General features: G+C 39.3%; 1 protein-coding gene across 2 annotated transcripts in view; it reads left to right on the top strand.

The window, feature by feature from the left end:
- Positions 1 to 8,060, top strand: part of SMC3 (structural maintenance of chromosomes 3) — a 28,262-nt gene extending 20,202 nt beyond the window's left edge. For both annotated transcript variants that reach the window (XM_062607827.1, XM_062607828.1), the window contains 11 exons: positions 349 to 501; positions 2,272 to 2,423; positions 2,635 to 2,793; positions 3,491 to 3,598; positions 3,998 to 4,106; positions 4,745 to 4,992; positions 5,107 to 5,319; positions 6,039 to 6,230; positions 6,416 to 6,593; positions 7,174 to 7,280; positions 7,586 to 8,060. In XM_062607827.1, the coding sequence (XP_062463811.1) occupies positions 349 to 501; positions 2,272 to 2,423; positions 2,635 to 2,793; positions 3,491 to 3,598; positions 3,998 to 4,106; positions 4,745 to 4,992; positions 5,107 to 5,319; positions 6,039 to 6,230; positions 6,416 to 6,593; positions 7,174 to 7,280; positions 7,586 to 7,657 (1,691 nt within the window). In that variant the 3' untranslated portion in view covers positions 7,658 to 8,060. The remainder of the gene's footprint in view (positions 1 to 348; positions 502 to 2,271; positions 2,424 to 2,634; positions 2,794 to 3,490; positions 3,599 to 3,997; positions 4,107 to 4,744; positions 4,993 to 5,106; positions 5,320 to 6,038; positions 6,231 to 6,415; positions 6,594 to 7,173; positions 7,281 to 7,585) is intronic.
- Positions 8,061 to 17,683: the final 9,623 nt, after the last annotated feature.

Consider the following 17,683-nt stretch of genomic DNA (forward strand, 5'->3'; position numbering starts at 1 on the left):
TCTGTCCAACCTGGCCTTCAGCACTGGCAGTGATTTACCACTTCTTTGGGCACCCTGTGCCAGTACCTCACCAGCCTCGCAGTAAAGAACTTCTTCCTTATATCTAACCTGAACTTCCCCTGCTTAAGTTTGAACCCATTGCCCCTTGTCCTGTCACTACAGTCCCTGATGAAGAGTCTCTCTCCAGCATCTGTAATTGCTGTAAACATATGTGATTCCTGATACCTATGTGGTGCTTCTGTAGGTTAGTTGAAATATTTTAGTTAATTGGAAGAGTTGTATTGTAGAAAGTTCTCTGAACATATGGCCAGTGTATAGTGTGCAGCTAATGGTCTGTTATGCTCTTAGGTGATCAGGTCAGCCATCGCGGTGCTTTGACTGGAGGTTACTACGACACCAGGAAGTCTCGCCTTGAATTGCAGAAAGATGTTAGAAAGGCAGAAGAAGAACTTGGTGAACTCGAAGCAAAACTCAATGAAAACTTACGCAGAAACATTGAAAATATCCTTTTGTTCTTGGGGAAAGCTTATATGATGACAGAGCTGCTGTTTTGCAGTAATACATGGGAAAAAAAAGTTACTAACTTTTGTTAGTATTATATGCTAGTTGTGGCATTTATTTTCACTGTTGCTTGTACAGCCTCGTTCTCTACGGCACTGTAGGGATTTTAGTTAACAAAGAAGTGATAAAACAGAAACAAAACCCCTGCTTTTGAAAAGTGGTGTACAACCAGTGAAGGTAACAGATTTTAAAGCACATCTGTTTTTTTTTAGATTAATGCAGCTAGTTAAGAAATTGTTTCTATACCACTCCTGTTAACTTGCTGGTGAAACTTCCGTTCTGGAAAAACTTGACTGAAAAATAGTAATTGGAACATACCTTTTCCAGTAGCTTGCTTCAGAGAGTGTCTGGCACTGTAAGCTTCAAGAAGAAAGGAGCTGTAATGGTTTGTCCCTGTTAAAATTTGATCTTGATCCTTAAAGCTTAGAGATGAGGTTAAACCCTACAGTATGAGGGTTTCTGTTTCTGTTAGGGTTTGTTGCAGTAACTCCTATACCCAGATACCCTTGTTATCTGCATTAATTTTCACTGCTTCATGTGACTCATGCAATAGTTTTAGTACTTGTGTTCTGAAATGGTGTGTTACACAGTCCACTTGCACTGTGGAGAGGAAACGGAAAGCATTATATTATAATTAAACTCTGAGCTGCATGACAGTTCAGTCTTTTCAGCATCTTTGTACAAATACTCAAGTAACTGTCACCCTTTTCTCTAATCCCTTTAATGCTACAGTGTGCATGAATTCTAGATACTGGATCTCAAAGGGACAAGGGAGGCTTATTCAGTTTTTTCCTCCATTATCCAGGTCATTCTGCCCCTTGAACTAAATTCCTTTGTTTTCTGAGCTGCAGCAGTGCATTAGAGACGTTTCTGGGCAGCAGATAAGCAGAACACTGAAGCCTGTTCTGAGATCTGCACCTGATTAGCAAAACTTTAAAAGTACATATGTACCTTGTTAAGACAGTGGAAGAATGTCAAAATGGTCTGTTAAACATGACTTAAATAGACTCAACCTGCCAACTGGCTTTGCATGAACCAGCAATAATGGATACTTTTCACCCTCTCATAACTCTGTGTAGGCAACGTGCAGCACCCAATTTGTGTACCTACAATTATGTATTTCAGTGTGTGGCATTTTCTCTTCCCTTAGGTATTTTCTAAACTACAGATACATAGGCATATGGTTTTAAAAAGATTTGTGCAGAAAGTATTTTTAACACTACCGCTACCCCTAGTGTGCATTGTACAGGTGGCATGTTTTTTGTAACTAGGAATTCAACTGGGAGCTTGAATTCCTGCTGATTGTAGTTAAATTACCAAATGACCATAGTCCCTTTGGTTCAAGTATAATTGAACTTTTAACAGGGACTGCTGTTCTGGAACTGAGAAATCTTTCTTGCTATAATGTAAGTCAAAATCTTTAGTAAGCCCCGAGTTTCCCTTAAAAGTTCAAATGTATCCCTGTGTTTTCCTGAGTGCCACATTGTAAAATGAACAACCAAATGAAGCTTTCCTTGTTTGTTCTTGGTGTTGATGAGTTGTCCAGGTTACTTTTGTTGATGATTCTTGATTTCTCCCATCTGACTCAATATTTTGTTTTTATGGGTATTTTGATGGCAGCTGAATACGCCAAACAATATCAGTGGAAGGTACTAGCAGGCATAACATGCCTTTTACAGCAAGGACAGAGTTTTCCTTAGCCCATGGTATGGATTAACAATGAGATTGACCAGCTAATGAACCAAATGCAGCAAATTGAGACACAACAGAGAAAGTTTAAAGCCTCTCGAGACAGTATTTTGTCAGAGATGAAAATGCTGAAAGAGAAAAGGCAGCAGTCTGAAAAGACCTTTATGCCTAAGGTATAGTATGGGGATACTGAAAGCTGTTACTGGTTTTATATATAATCTTTTCACTCAGATTACTGTTAAACTTGCCTTCCTTTCTGTTTAACGTCATAGTACGAAAACATGACTAGAGATATGTCACCAAAATACGTTTATATAAAGAGAAAATTCATATAAAGTTGGAGATTGCTCTGAGGAATGATTGTGTCTCATGTCTGTTCCGTAGCAACGCAGTTTGCAGAGCTTGGAGGCAAGTTTACACGCTATGGAGTCGACTAGAGAATCGTTAAAAGCAGAACTGGGGACTGATTTGTTGTCTCAGCTCAGTCTTGAAGACCAGAAACGTGTGGATGCTCTTAATGATGAAATTCGCCAACTGCAGCAAGTAAGGAAGTGAAAATGTCTTGCCATTAAATGTTGTACCTTTCTTTTCAATAAACTTATTTTTGTCCTTTTGTATGAAAAGTCACTTATGAATACAGTGTAACTGGTGTTTCATCAGAAGTCGTCAGGCGCGTTTGGAGCTTACTCACCTGCAAAGTGTATTTGCATGTTTTTCTCAAAGGCTGGGTGAATTTTGTGAGAATTATGGCTACTTATGTTAGAATCATTAGTTTCCTTGCTCCTGGTCTTGGGACTTTACAGAAATAAATGTTAGGTATTGACTGAAAGGAATGGTGAACAGATTGGGAAAAGTAAAATAATGCCTTTAAGCACCTGGGAGGCAAAAATGAAGGTTTTGTCTGACATCTGTGTTGTTGATAAAGTATTACTTAAATATAGGCTGTAAAGCTCTTCCAGGCTTATGAATTGGATTCAGAAGCTAATACAGTTTAAGAAAGTTACTGATTCGTACAGTCGACTTTTACACTAAACAACTGTACAGATACTTACCATTTGGTTCTTTTCTACCTGAAAAAATCAGAGCAACAGTCCAAAGAACTGTGTGATATTTTGTGCAGTTCTGTGTGAGAACAGTGTGAAGGATGGGGTTTGGTTTTTGTCTTTATTTTTTAACAAGTTAAAAATGGGTTTTTAGCAGTGAGATAAGGCAATTAATACTTTCTTTTTTATTTTACCAGGAAAACAGACAGCTTTTGAATGAGAGGATTAAACTAGAAGGCATTATCACAAGAGTTGAAACGTATCTCAATGAGAACCTGAGAAAACGCTTAGACCAAGTGGAACAAGTAAGGATTTTCTTTTAAATTTGCTTTTACAATCTGTTTGTTTATTTTCAGGCCTTTAACATGGTAATCATTTGATAAATAGTCATTCATTACCTGCATTAACAGTGGTGGGTTTTGCTTACCGATGTACAAGCAGAGTTGAGTGTTTTACTGAAATTTCAGCACAATATATTGGGCATGTGAATTTTTGTCACATCCCACTCTAAATACACAGCCTATATATAAACAGGACCACCATCGTCATGACAGATTGGTTTGAAAATCGAACTATTCTCTAAAACTGTATTAAAATACTTAATAGAGTTATTTGTAGAGTAGCAGAAGATAACTTGTTTGTCTAGCTTACACTTTTGTTTACCCTCTGTGCTGAAGCTTGACGGCATTTACTTTGTCCCATAGGAGCTGAATGAGCTTCGAGAAACAGAAGGTGGCACAGTTCTTACTGCCACGACATCGGAACTTGAGGCTATCAACAAGCGAGTGAAAGATACACTGGCACGGTCAGATGGTTGGTATCATCATTTCTTTTTCTTTAGAAAGAAAATTCTCCAGGGTTTTGAAAGTTCACACATACCATATTTGAGTTTAGAAATAGACCCTAGTATGAGATGTAATCATTAATTTTAGACGTGCTGTAGTAGTCACATAGGGTGTAGCAGATTTTTGGAACTTCAATGAAACAAGATTTTGTGCCTGTCCTACATAAAAGGAAGTGTCCACAGTTGCACACTGTAATATCAATAAGTATGTGTTGGTGATAACAGGCTTCTGGGCATAGTACTTTTGAAGCAACCTTCATACAAGCATTATCTTGCATAGTTGTTGAATTTTGTCTGACCTGTCTAAACCCAGGTTTCTGTCAAATGGCAAATAGCATCATCTGTGTGACTCAAACTTTTTTGCTTCTCTTTCTAGACTTTAACAATATAACTTTATTACATTTGTCAAGGATTTGTTTTAAAGCCACATACACATCTGGTGAAAAAAAGAAAGAAATTTTGAGTTTTCTGTCTGACTTTGTACTCCTTAATATTTTTCTCTAGGTTATCTTTTTGTTTTATAAATACTTGACTGGATAATTGCTGATTTCACGCAGGCATGTAAGACTTACCACTTTGGGTTTTGTACTCTCACCCAATATCTCAGATCTGGATAATTCCATTGACAAAACAGAAGCAGGAATTAAAGAGCTCCAGAAGAGCATGGAACGCTGGAAGAACATGGAAAAGGAGCATATGGATGCCATTAACCATGATACGAAAGAACTTGAAAAAATGACTAACAGGCAAGGCATGCTGCTCAAGAAGAAAGAGGAATGCATGAAGAAAATCCGAGAGTTGGGTTCACTTCCACAGGAGGCTTTTGAAAAATATCAGACATTAAGTTTAAAACAGGTAAGAAGTGTGCTTGGTTTCATGACCTGAAATATTACTGTCACAAACATCTTGAATATCAAATGTGACTAGAACTGCAAATCATTTTGATACTTCAATGTTTTCCATTTACAGTTATTCCGCAAACTGGAGCAGTGCAATACAGAACTGAAGAAATACAGTCATGTGAATAAAAAAGCGTTAGATCAGTTTGTGAATTTCTCAGAGCAGAAGGAAAAGTTGATAAAAAGACAAGAGGAACTGGACAGGGGCTACAAATCCATCATGGAACTGATGAATGTCCTTGAGCTCAGGAAATACGAGGCTATTCAGCTGACTTTCAAACAGGTAACGAAATGGCAACAATTATAAAAATGCTGGGGCTGAAATCAAATTGTCCTGTTATGTAGCAGCTGTATGTAGCAGCAGATATTAAGTACATCTGTAGTAGCAGAAGCCACTCTCATGTAATGAGGTTTGTGGGGGGTTTAAATACTGATAAAGAAATAGGCTGGCATTTTAAATAGGTTGTATTACCAAGATTATAATCTTGGTTGTATTACAACTCTAGCTTTACCTTAAAGGTCTTGGATTCACCAGGAAGGAAGTATATGTGTACTATGTACAGCCCTTAGTGGGAAATGTCTGGTAAAGAACTCTGCACCAAATCCATTCCCCAGATTTAGTGAAAGTAATTCCTAGTGTTAACAAAGAGTCTTAAATACAAAGTGTGTTAAGTATTCTCTTAAATGGTCATTCGCTTAACTGAGATCTCATCTGAAGTTTAGTGAAATAAATCGTACTTGGTTTTGCTGCTGTTCTATGTTTTAATTTACCATTTTCCTGAAAAAATTCACAAAAATTTTCATACTACAAGAACAGTTGGTTTAGATGCTTTTAAACCAAGCTCTGCGTAGCATATGTTTCTTACTTCTAATTCTGCTTATGATGAATGTGGATCTCTGCTTTGAAGCAGATTTGTAGTGTGAACATATAAAACCAGCTGTTGTCTGCATTGGTTTTCACTATGTAAAAATGAGCTGGTGTATTGACTGTTTCTCTTTTAGGTGTCAAAAAATTTCAGTGAAGTATTCCAAAAGTTAGTCCCTGGTGGCAAGGCCACGTTAGTGATGAAGAAAGGAGATGTGGAGGGGAGTCAGTCCCAGGATGAAGGTGAAGGCAGCACTGAGAGTGAAAGGGGTTCTGGATCTCAGAGCAGTGTCCCATCTGTAGACCAGTTCACTGGAGTTGGCATAAGGGTAAGGAAAAATACTTGTGTTTCATTACTCAAGAGTACTCCAAATACTTGTTTAGGTTGCTGTTTAGCTGTATTTTTAAAAAGCAATGTTTAATAAGTCCTGTTTATTTACTATAATAGGAAGAGATGTTACAGTTTAATATTTAGAAGGCATCTTGCCTTCTAAATATTGCATTGTTTTCTTAGGTATCATTCACAGGGAAGCAGGGTGAAATGAGAGAAATGCAGCAGCTTTCAGGTGGACAGAAATCCTTGGTGGCCCTAGCCCTGATATTTGCTATCCAGAAATGTGATCCAGCTCCGTTTTACTTGTTTGATGAAATCGACCAAGCCTTGGATGCTCAGCACAGAAAAGCTGTTTCAGGTACCTGTCTGCCTTTTATTCATCTTCATTGTGGTTGAAGGTGGTAGCTTGTCATCTTATGTCTGATGTTTAAAGTAAAAGCCTTTAATTATAAAGGACATTTTTTAATATCCTGAAATCAGACTTTCTTAGAATAAGACTTTAACTTGGTGCCTTCTGAAGCTTTCACCAGCTTCATTTTAGGTAGAAGCTCTGTATTGTCTACTATGTTTAAAGGGACTCCTTACTATACTTCAGTGTGGTGGAAATAGCCCTGGTGTTAAGTGTAGTTTCGTTTAATAAAGATAAAGTTTTAGATCACTGCGTCATTGGAAAAGTGCTTACTGTGGTTTTAATTAGAGAAGTTTTAATACCCAACTGAGTTTGCTGAGTGGCTGTATTTCTCAGAGTTGATACTGGAATTAATGATGATATTTAAAAAAGCTGGTATGTATCCTTTCTTGATTTGTGTTCTGTTTTAATAACCAAAACCTTTTTTTTGAATAAAGAATAGCCAATTTTTTTGCCTGCCTTATATTAAGACCTGTCCTGCTGCATTGAAAAGCTTACATTACTAAAAACCCTTTTTATTCTTTTTTAGATATGATTATGGAACTAGCTGAACATGCTCAGTTTATTACAACAACTTTCAGGCCTGAACTGCTTGAGTCAGCTGACAAGTTCTATGGGGTAAAATTCAGAAACAAGGTAAGTATGTTACAGCATTTACTGGGAGCCTTATCAGGTTGTGCATTTGAGACTCGATTTAACAAGAGTTCAGAGTGGGATCAGTCTTATCCAGTGATGGATTTCTAGTTATATCACAGTCTTATGTAAAAGTTCTCTCCTTCCTGAAAAAGAATTTATGTATGTACAGGTGTCTCGTTATGTTCTTCAAAGGAAATTAGAAATCTGTTATAGGCCTGCTGCTGAGTCTTGGAGCTTTCAAGAAAAATCTGTCTTACTCTGCAGCAGATATTGCAATAACTGTTTACTTCTTTTTGTTCCACCAGGTTAGTCACATTGATGTGATCACAGCAGAAATGGCCAAAGACTTTGTAGAAGATGACACCACGCATGGTTAAGCAAAACTGTACTTAACTGCTTGTTTGGAAGATGTGTATAGTGCTATGTTTATGCCAAGGACCTGTAAATTTGAAATAAGAAGTATTTAGTCCTTGTTTAAAATAGTTTTTGAACATACATTTTAACCAAGACCCCAGAAGGCTTAGTTTCGAAGAAGCTTGAGTATCCATTTTGTCTCTGTTGCTGTATTTTATAAGATGTTAATGTTACCTTTATACAGTACCTGTAGTTTGGAAATTCTATTCTCTTCCCTCAAACCTTTTGTAAAGTGTCTGTTGCTGTTTTAAAGCTCCTCAGAAAGTGTTGGCTCTTCCTTCTTAAGTATAATTTTATTGTTTCTGTTGCCTCACATGATTTTTTTTTTAATGGCTTCAATTAAAATGAATGGTTTTATTGCTGTAACTTGTATGCTGTAAGTCTTTGTTTTATATTGCCTGTCTTCAGAGAATTCCACTGAGATGGAGTAAATGCTGTTCAGTCATACTGAGCCTGCATATTTCAGCGGTATGAGACAAAGTAATTCTTTCAAGCCATTCTTCTCCCCCTGCCCTGCTTTTACACAATGTCAAGGCCAGCAGAAAACTGCCCCAAATCTGAGCTTGTCAAAATTCATAGGGTTCTGGTTCCTAAACTGAAAAAACCCAGTAAGATTCAAAAGATACTGAGAAGTCTGAAATGACCCTAGAAATCTTACCAAAACAAATCACAGCCCCCTCTTTTTTTCCTGGCGCCACAGCCAGTGTAACAATTCCTCTATCATATATCCCTTCAGCCTGAAAGACCAGCATAACTTGAGGCAAGTGCTAGTCGCCAGTCAAAATATGAATCTCTTCCTTCTGCCTAGGCTTTTAGCAAAGGGGTAGTGAATAACTGGTTGTGGTGTTCTGGAAAACTTTGGGTTTTACCATGAGGAATATATTTCTTAGATAGCAAAGCAGTTGTAAAACCAGAATCAGTTGATGTCACAATAGTAGATATATATGTAAAAGAAAATAATCTGGAACAGTACCTTATGTAACTTTAAACAGTACAGTGAGAAACAGTGAACTTGTGTATTGCATTTATTCTGTAGGGCACTTTCAAAAAGCAGAAGACTAAAGCTGTCCAATAGGTTTTCATCCGCAAGCACCCTTGCTTCCCACTGAGTACTTTAGGAAGTGCAGGAAGAGACCATGAACTTATCACAGGTCTCCTGAGCTGAGGGGTACGTATGTTTGCTATACAAGGCAGGGTAAGAGAAGAATTCTGAAGTTGGTAAATTCCCCAGGGAATGATAATCGTGTAGGAAGTTACTACCTATAGTAAGTCTTAAGCCAGAATGAAGAGGATGTGTACCTGCCATAACAAAGCTTTCTGTAGTTCTGGAGGGTCACTAGCTACATAGTAGGCTTCACTTAGTGAAGAGAAGCAAGAGTACAAAACATGGAACAAACCTGAAGCCAGAGTAACCCCAGATCCCCAGAATGTTTTGTCTGTGAATACACTTTATAATCAAGAACTCTGATGAGATGTATCCTCTGCATAGGGAGCTCTGAATATGCAAATCATTGCTGAGTTATAGGTGAAATGAGTTCAAAGTCCAGAGAAGAACCTAAGGAATCTTGCCACAGATTCATACCTAAGGTCGACTGATCACATGCCATTTGATCCAGTGCATGTAAGGACACATTTGAAATGTCTGTAATCTATGACTGTCAGATACATAACTTGCCTGTGGTAATAGCAGGCTGTGCTCCATAGGCTTGCCAGAGCTAGGGCATCAGCTTGACAGTTGTTAGTTTGAATTTTGGGAGGAGATAAGCAGTTCAGAGGTTGTGAAGCTGTGCTTGTTAAGAAGTGTCATACTAAATCCATCTAAGTCTGATCATGACACTTATCAAATAATCTCATTAAAGTGGAAGTAGACTAGTATAGTAGAGGTGGTTGTGGTTTTGGTTTGGGTTTTTTCTTTTTTTGTACAGTGCTCAGCATAACGGTACCTAAGTGCAGCAGAATAACTTGAGTAGGTTGAGCTGTGATAGGAATTTTCCTCTGGGTTGAGTCTAGCATTAAGTTTGTTGTCAAGCACAGTAGGAAAATGGGTAACTAGCAAGCTGCTGGAAACACAACCCAGTGTTCAGTTGTGTTTCCAGTTGTCTGTTTTTACTATATGTAGTAAGAATAGACAAGCTTTCAGCTATTACTTCAAATTTCTTGTCTGCTAAAGACCAAGCTTTAGAAGTACTTTCATAAAATTTAGGAGATTAATGGAAGACTTTCACAATTCCTTTTCAAGGTAAGTTTGGTGGATGATGCTTATATTTTAGATTAAACCTAAATGACTGCTAAACTAAATTCTGCCCTTCAAAAGTGGCATTTCTAGGGGAGGCTACTGTCTAAGCTGACAGCCACCCTGCCTGTTCTGTGAGCAGGTTTCTTCCCACATGCTTGTGCTCAATGCTGTGATGCCTCTGTGCTGTACAGCCACTTACTTCAAGAGTGAAAACTTAAAGGCATCAATTCCTTCACCTGATTCAGTGAGTGTTATTACCAGTAATGTTGGTGTGAATGGGACTAGAATGGGAAGGGCTGAAATAAAACACGCCACCTGCAGATGTCAAAGCCCAGCCTTTGTGTGGTGTTGCAGATGCCCTATGTTGAGCTTAGGTTGCTAAAGTTAGAAGCTATAGTTAGAAATGAAGAGGAATGGAGTAACAGGGATGGAGTAGGTTATTTAGGAAAATCCATACCAGCTCACTGTATTGGAAAGTAATTCGAGTGATAGGAGTGCATGAAAGAGGAAAACCAGAAACATCTCTTGCTGTGTATTTTAGGAAAGTACAAAGGAGGAAGAATTGTGTTGGAAAAACTGCCAGTATCGTAGAACCTAAAGGGCTTTTGTTTTTCCCAGTCTGGTTTTGGCCATGGTTAAGGTCAGGAGTGGCAGAGACGTTTTCTTTGTTGTCTAACCCTTTGTGATTTGCCTCAGATTGCTGCATAAATCTGAAGATGTGGCACAGCTGTTGTGAAATGCAGCCATCAGAGCGCTAGGTTTCTGCGCGTTCGTTGTGTTCTGTTTGTGATGGTTCATAGCTGGTCTGCTCAGCATCGTAGTTTACAAGTCACCTTTTCCGTCTGCCAGTGTGTTAAATTATTCTTAGAGCCTTAAAAATAGGTTTTGTTGAGAGTTACTGTGTCATTGAGTTTCTTCATGGGTGTCCTGTTTATTCCACCTGGAAGCTGAAGGAAGAATTCAGAGAAACTATACACTTGCACTGAACTGCAGGATATCCCAGAAGTGACAGAAATCCTGGTTGCCCTATGGTGCATCTACTCTTGATGCTGCTTAAACATGGCAACACGGGTTGGTGGTTGTATTCTGAGTCAGTGTTGGGAGTACAGCCCCTATTGCCTTTGTGAACTGGGAAAAAAAATCACTGGTGCTGTGTTACAGAAACATGAAACTTGAGAATGTTACCATTTTGCTTTAATTTTTCTGGTTATACTTATCCTTGTAGTAAAGCATAGGTGTTCTTTTTCTGGATGTCCACCTGGGACTGCCTTTCCTACTGGAAGCTTGAGTCACCTGGAAACTAGTAATGTAACTGCTGAATGTCTTCCATACAGGTGTTCCAGCTGTTAATTTTCTTAGTTATCAATATGTGAACCATATCAGCTGAATTGATGAGGGTAGTTCTCATCTCTAGCAAACATTCTCCAAGTACTTTCTAAGGTTGAAACCTTTGAGTTGCATATTTTTAATCTTGCATAAATGTTACCAGATGTAGTTTGTATCTTTGGGCAGAAGATGGAGCCAAACTGGACTAAATGCAAAAAGGAAATTTGGTTTATTGTTAAAGTTATAAAATGAAAGCTTTTCTATGAGGTTTTTGGAATTCCAGAGACTGTTAATAGTGGTCGTGAGGATCTTGAACAAAGAGAGAAATACAAACTGTAAGTAGTTTTACATGGACAAAAATGTAAGTAAATGGGAATAAAGTATACTTTTGGCTGTATAAAAGGCTTTCAGGTTTTAATAATTTGCTAGATGTCCTTATGCACACATTTACTGCATTGTACAAGTAAAGTAAAAACAAAAGTCTGTAAAAATTGTCGCAGAAGTGTAAGAATCTGATCCCTCCATGAGAAATGACCAATAATTCTTTCTAGTGAATGAAATTATTCTTGCAGCTGAATCTGTGTGCCTGGGAGGTGCTAATTCCCAAGGCAGGGATGAACAGAGGGAATGAGCTGCTTCTGTTAAAATTCTTCCTTCAAATTGGAGGTAAGAGTGAGTTACCCTGACTGCTGAGACTGGGATCCTCTCAGCTGCTCCTGAGTGTGTTTATCCATAGGCACAGGAGTGGTTCTGAGCAGCAGCTGCTCTGCTTTTGGCGCACCAGGTTCTAACACATAATGGCTCTACACCTGGGAGAGAGGGGGAAGATGGGCAAGTTTTTATTGGCTCTTAATGGAGTCCTACTGATTTTAGAGGCTCAGAGTCTTCAGATGTTGCTTCAGAATATGTTCCTAGGGAAAGGCAAACTTAGCCCCTGGAAGGTCTTTATTTTCCAGCATCTGCTTTCGTTCCTCATTAGACACAATGGATACTTCTACCATCTCCCTAGTAGCCAATAAAAGCACTCCCAATAACAAAGCCTGAGTCTTTCAAACATGCACTTAAGTTCATGTCACTAGCAATACTGTCTTATTTTTCTAAGAGGGTTGTAAGGGTAGATTTTTTTTATGGAAAAGTAAATCCATAACATTTAGTGCAATTACAAGCAGAATTGAGGATTATATTAGTCATTTTTCATCTCAGTCCTGGTGTTGAGTCCTCCCTCTTAAAGTCAACTGAAGTGCAGAGAGAAGCCAGTTAGGCTGAGATCCATATTTCTAATTACTCTGCCTTGCTTTTAGTGTAGTTTTCTATGTTTTTTACTCTTTCCTTTAGTCTTTCATTCACTCCCTTTGTAACCACGAGGTGGCATCTCTTGTTTTTGTTGGCCTTGATTGCCTCACGGTCAGCTTTTTAATCTTAGTTTTCATTTTCTGCCTCTATATTTTGTCATAGACAAACATTTCTTATAGAATGCAGTAACAAGGATGGACAAAATCATTCTTCAGTAGTTCCTGGATTCCTCTGCTGCTGCAGTTTGATCTAAGTGTTAACTGTGTCCAAAGAGGATACATTTAGCCTAAAGAATTTTTGTAACAAGGCTGAGCCCAGCATCAGTTTTCAGTGCTACTGAATCAGCAGCCGCTTCATGTTGCACTTCTAGGAGACTTACAGTATGCTTCTAAAATACCTCCAAGCTGCTATTTGCTAGGGCAAAGACGAAGTTGTAATTTCTTACTGTACTCATGGCTTGCATTTGGGATAGCTTCATTCCTCTGCGTGGAAAGGTAAAGTTGAGAAATGCCATGCACGTTCTCAGGTTCTGATGCCTTACAATTCCCAACATTCTAGAAATGAGACTTACATCGAGTAGGGTCAGCATTTAGAATCCATTTCTGCAACTGTGCCCGAAAAGATGTATTGGTAAGATGTCTGTTGAGCTACAGGACCTCAGTGATACAGCAGCTGCGTATACTATGCTTTAAATAGGAGGCATTCCAGACAGCGCATGTGTTTGAGTCAGAAGTACAACATCAAATTGCTGTTGGTATTGCTAAAGGTTGTAGTCAGATGCTACTAAGCTCTGAGCACAATGAAAATCTGCCTCTGTCTCTCCAGAAGAGCTCAATGCTTTTCTACTTTAAAGGATAAAAATGCATCCATGCCCTTCAGTGTTCAGATCGCTCAAACATCATCTAGCCAGCTGGATGCAGGCCCTCATAGCATAGGGGAAAACACTTTATCTGCTTGCTTAAACTGGGGGGAAGGCTGAGCTTGTAAATGAATTTCTGGTTAGTTTTAGAATTCAAACTTGTAAATGTCGAGTAGCTGGAATCTCACAAGTACCCTGTAGTTCCCAGCACTGCCTGCTTGAGAGTAAGTTTCATTCCCACTGCTTTGTGATTACCTGCAGACTGACAGATACTGCAGAAACTAAAACTTCATGAGGCTTCCTCTATGTAACATCTATAACAGCTTGGAGGGATTTCTAAATTTTGGAATATATGTGTATATTATAATATATTAATACATTATTTAAATAACATATAATACTTACAAATATATTTAGAATATATAAAGATACATAAGACTTGAACCTAGTGATACACTCAATGTTTTGTTCAAATGGGACTGAACGGCATGGGTTTTGCATGGTTAAATGATCAAAGCGCTGTGAATTGGAGGAGGTATTTACACAGTTCTGACAAGGAATGCACAGTGCTGGTATCTAATACCTATTTTTAAAGTCATATTTTTAAATTTTTGAAGGGGCTAAAAACAAAAGACATTTTTTCCCAGTTACACTTGCCTACAATGCTATCCGTGTAGATTTGCCGCTTAGATAGCAGGTTTGGGGGTATTTGATCGGTTAAGGTGTTGTTATTTATATTGAAGTTACCAAGTAACCCATCACTGTAATGGTTACAGTCCTTTTCAAAGGAAAAGAGTCTTTTGCCATGCTTCTTTGTTTTACCCATGACAGTTCTTTGACCACTTTTCAGTCAGTGCCCCAGTGTTTTTAGCCTTCAGGATTTTCCATGAGCCATAGCATAGGTGTCACAAGCTGAGGATGACGTTCAAGCTGATCTTCCTTGGTTGGTGTTGGATCCTGGTTCTCTGGTTCATCTCTTACTCCACAAAGATTGTTGTTCTGAAGCTTGTTAAGATAGCTCTGATGCTAAAGAAAGACTCAGATGGGTACCTAGCTAGGTAGATGGATGCACAGCTTGGAAGCATGACAATGTTTAAGTCTCTTGTTTAATAAGGGACACACGAAAAGGTGTGTTCACAACTGTACTTGTAGAACATATGATAAAGCTTTCATCCACAATGGTCTGTGGGTCTAGGTGAAATCTGTAAAAGCTCTCTTGCAAATTTCGGGGTAAATAAGAGAAGGGAACCCACATAGTTGTACTCCTTCAAAAGATGTGGGAGAGGTAAAATAACTGGGGTTGTACTAGTGTGAGTTCCCTGAACCCCTCATGACCATTTGGAGTGGTCTCCTGAGGGTGACATCTCCATCTGCTACATAAGACATCAAGGATTCAAGCTATAAGAGTATCACACTTACATTGAGTGCTTGAGATAGATAGATTGTTTAAATAGGCTCTCAGTGTCCAGTGTAAAGGTAAAGGCAGGGAGATCACAAACTGAATGGAGGAGGAGGACTTGGTTTTCCTGAAGTAATAGTCTGGTGGGACACTGAAGTAAGTAGGGAAAACTGAAGAATGCTTGCTTGCTTTCTGGTTTCTAATTCCTCCTCTTCTCCCCTTCCTCAGGAGACTTGGGCATTCTCTGAATGTAGAGTAGCTCTTCAAAGAGTGAGTAAACTGTTCCCTTTCAGAATGGGGATAGCTAGCCATATTCAACACAGTACACTTCTGCTTTGTTGCCTAATTCCTCCTTGTTTTTCAGTTGCTGAGTGAGACGACTTGGGCTGATTTATGGAATGTGCAGCGAGACGAGGGGAAGGCATGGATGGATACAGCTGGTGTGATAAAATGGGAGAGGAGGTTCCCAGGACAGCCAGGCTGCCAGGGTGTTTTTATCTTGACTATGTAAGAATTCAAGGGAAGTGAATTCACTGAGGGAGCCCAGGAGGGCTCTGAGGTAGCAGGAGGGTCTGTTGTGCTGGTTCTCTGACACACCAGCAAAGAGAGCAACCCAGAATCACAAACATGGAGACCGGCAGCCTGAAAAGGACACTTGGATTGTCAAGTGTGTTTGCTTATTACACCTACTTGCACAGAACAAGTCCCTTCTGTTTGGTCCCTCTGAGATCACTGGCAATAAAAAGAAGGACTGCTCAGTTGGTTGCAGTTTGAGATCTGTGACAAGAATTTGCAGAGTTATTCATACCATGCGCTCCTAAGGAACCCCTTAGGAGCCCTAGGATCTACATGTGGGTTTTTACACTGGCTGACTGTGGAAGTCGTATTAATAACTCTTTGTTGTGTAAAGCATAGATGTGGGCCTGTGTAGAAAGACTCCAGCAAAGGGGCTGGACAAAGGCCATGATCAGGCTCTCTGGCACTTGAGTTGTGACATTCAGCAACTCAAAGGCTGCTGTTGTTTTTGTCTGTAAGGAAGCAGTGCTCACAAAACCACTTGGAGCACTCAGCCTGTGCTACAAACAGTGTTACTGATGCCACTCTGTTTCCTTGCTCTCTGTGGATTTCTAGGTGCCAAAAAATCCAAGGGAGGATCTAGAATGCTACTTCATTCTCTTTGAAGCGAAACCAGCAAACATGGTCTGGGGAAACCTGTTTGGTCTGCATGCCACCCTTCCTGAGCAGCGTCACTAGCATTGCGAGATCCCGTGAGGTACTCTGCTTGGTGACTAGAGAACTTTATTTAGGAGGACACGCAAACAAGCAGCTCCAACTGGGAAACTGTTTAGGGCAAAATAAAATCACGGTGTCGAAAGAAGGTAATTAGGTCCATAGTATCTACAATCACGTCCATGGATAACATAGTTATGCATTGCATAAATGCATTGCTTGTGAATAAACCATAATATCCTGTCAGTCCCTAACTTCTACATGCTTTTCGTTCCACCAGGGCTTGGATAATCATTTAATGAACCAATTTCCTGAGAGCTGGACACCCTTTATGCTTTGCAGTTTCTCCTGAGTTCACCTTTGAGGAGCTATGCACAGTGGCTGCAGTATGGCTGTGTGTATAATGGCTTGGCAGTCTCCACAGTTGTGGAATTTACAATCATTGCTGTGTGTATAATGCTTGGAACAGCTCTTTTCTTTATTTCTGGTGGATGATGAACTAGGCCATCTGTCTCCAGTGTCTGCTGACCCTTCCCCCCAGTCTCCTCTTTCCTGGCACGTTGGCAGTGTCAACGCAGTCAGCCAAGGTCAAGGTCTGGAGCCTGCGTTTGTGACCTTCACTGCTGAGATCATGATGGCTCAGTCCTCAATTTCCTAGGGTAATTCTTCAGTATGTTACGCACTCACAGGTCTGAGATGCCATGCAAGGAGGAGGGATCCATTTACAGTAGCATTAAGAATGCGATAATAGGAACTTCCTCCATGCATGTAGCTAATACTTGAGTACTTTATTTAGGCCTAAAGTTAATGAGTCAGCTAGTTTTTCAAACCCTGAATAGGATACTTTCTGATTTGCACCAAAAATGGTAGAGGACACTTGAAATCAAATGAATTGAACATAAGTCTGAAACTGCTAAATGCAGACACACTTAGACATCACTGAAACAGATGGAAGCTTTCATGAAACAGAAATAGAAAGCCAAGAAAATTTGTCTTGCTCATTCCATTTTGTGCCTTGTCTGAAACAAAAATACATGATAGTGACATAAGTATCAGCAGCCAAACAGATATGAAGGTTTACCCCTATAAACCGAGGTGCTATTTGTAACTTGATTCAAAGATTTCTGAGGTTAATAGGAATTTTTCTACTGAGTTTATTGGGCTTTGGATTAAGTGCATAGATACAAGGACTTTATGTAACAGCTTGAAGTGATAAAGATCTCTGCAAGCACGTGGGGAAGCTTTTCTCCAAACAGCTAGATCTCCAGCATGAGTGTAAGACAGGGAGGCTTATTTACTGCTGCTGGCAGTCATCATAGGGATATGCAAGTGTCTGGGCAGCTCCACAGGGAATAGACTTTTGCAGTATTGCCAATGGTGTTACAAAATGATGAGTCAAGTATAAAAAAGAAACAAGAAGTGAGAGTATACGGAAATCATAGTGCTTTGTGTGATTTTAAATAGAAGGCAATAGGTTGTTTTTGTTTGATGCATCCCTTTTGGCTTTTAAAGGTGCATGCAGACCATGCTTAGAAGCAGTTGTGTGCACCCAGAAAGGCCAGGAACATCCTTTTACTTGAAACCTGAAATTCCCATGCAGTGATATGCGTCCATCATGTTGGGCTGAAAGACACTACAGAGTATCA

Source organism: Pezoporus occidentalis, unplaced genomic scaffold (assembly GCF_034315485.1).
Source record: "Pezoporus occidentalis ecotype Australia unplaced genomic scaffold, CSIRO_AGI_Poc_V1 ctg127, whole genome shotgun sequence".
Taxonomy (NCBI): domain Eukaryota; kingdom Metazoa; phylum Chordata; class Aves; order Psittaciformes; family Psittacidae; genus Pezoporus; species Pezoporus occidentalis.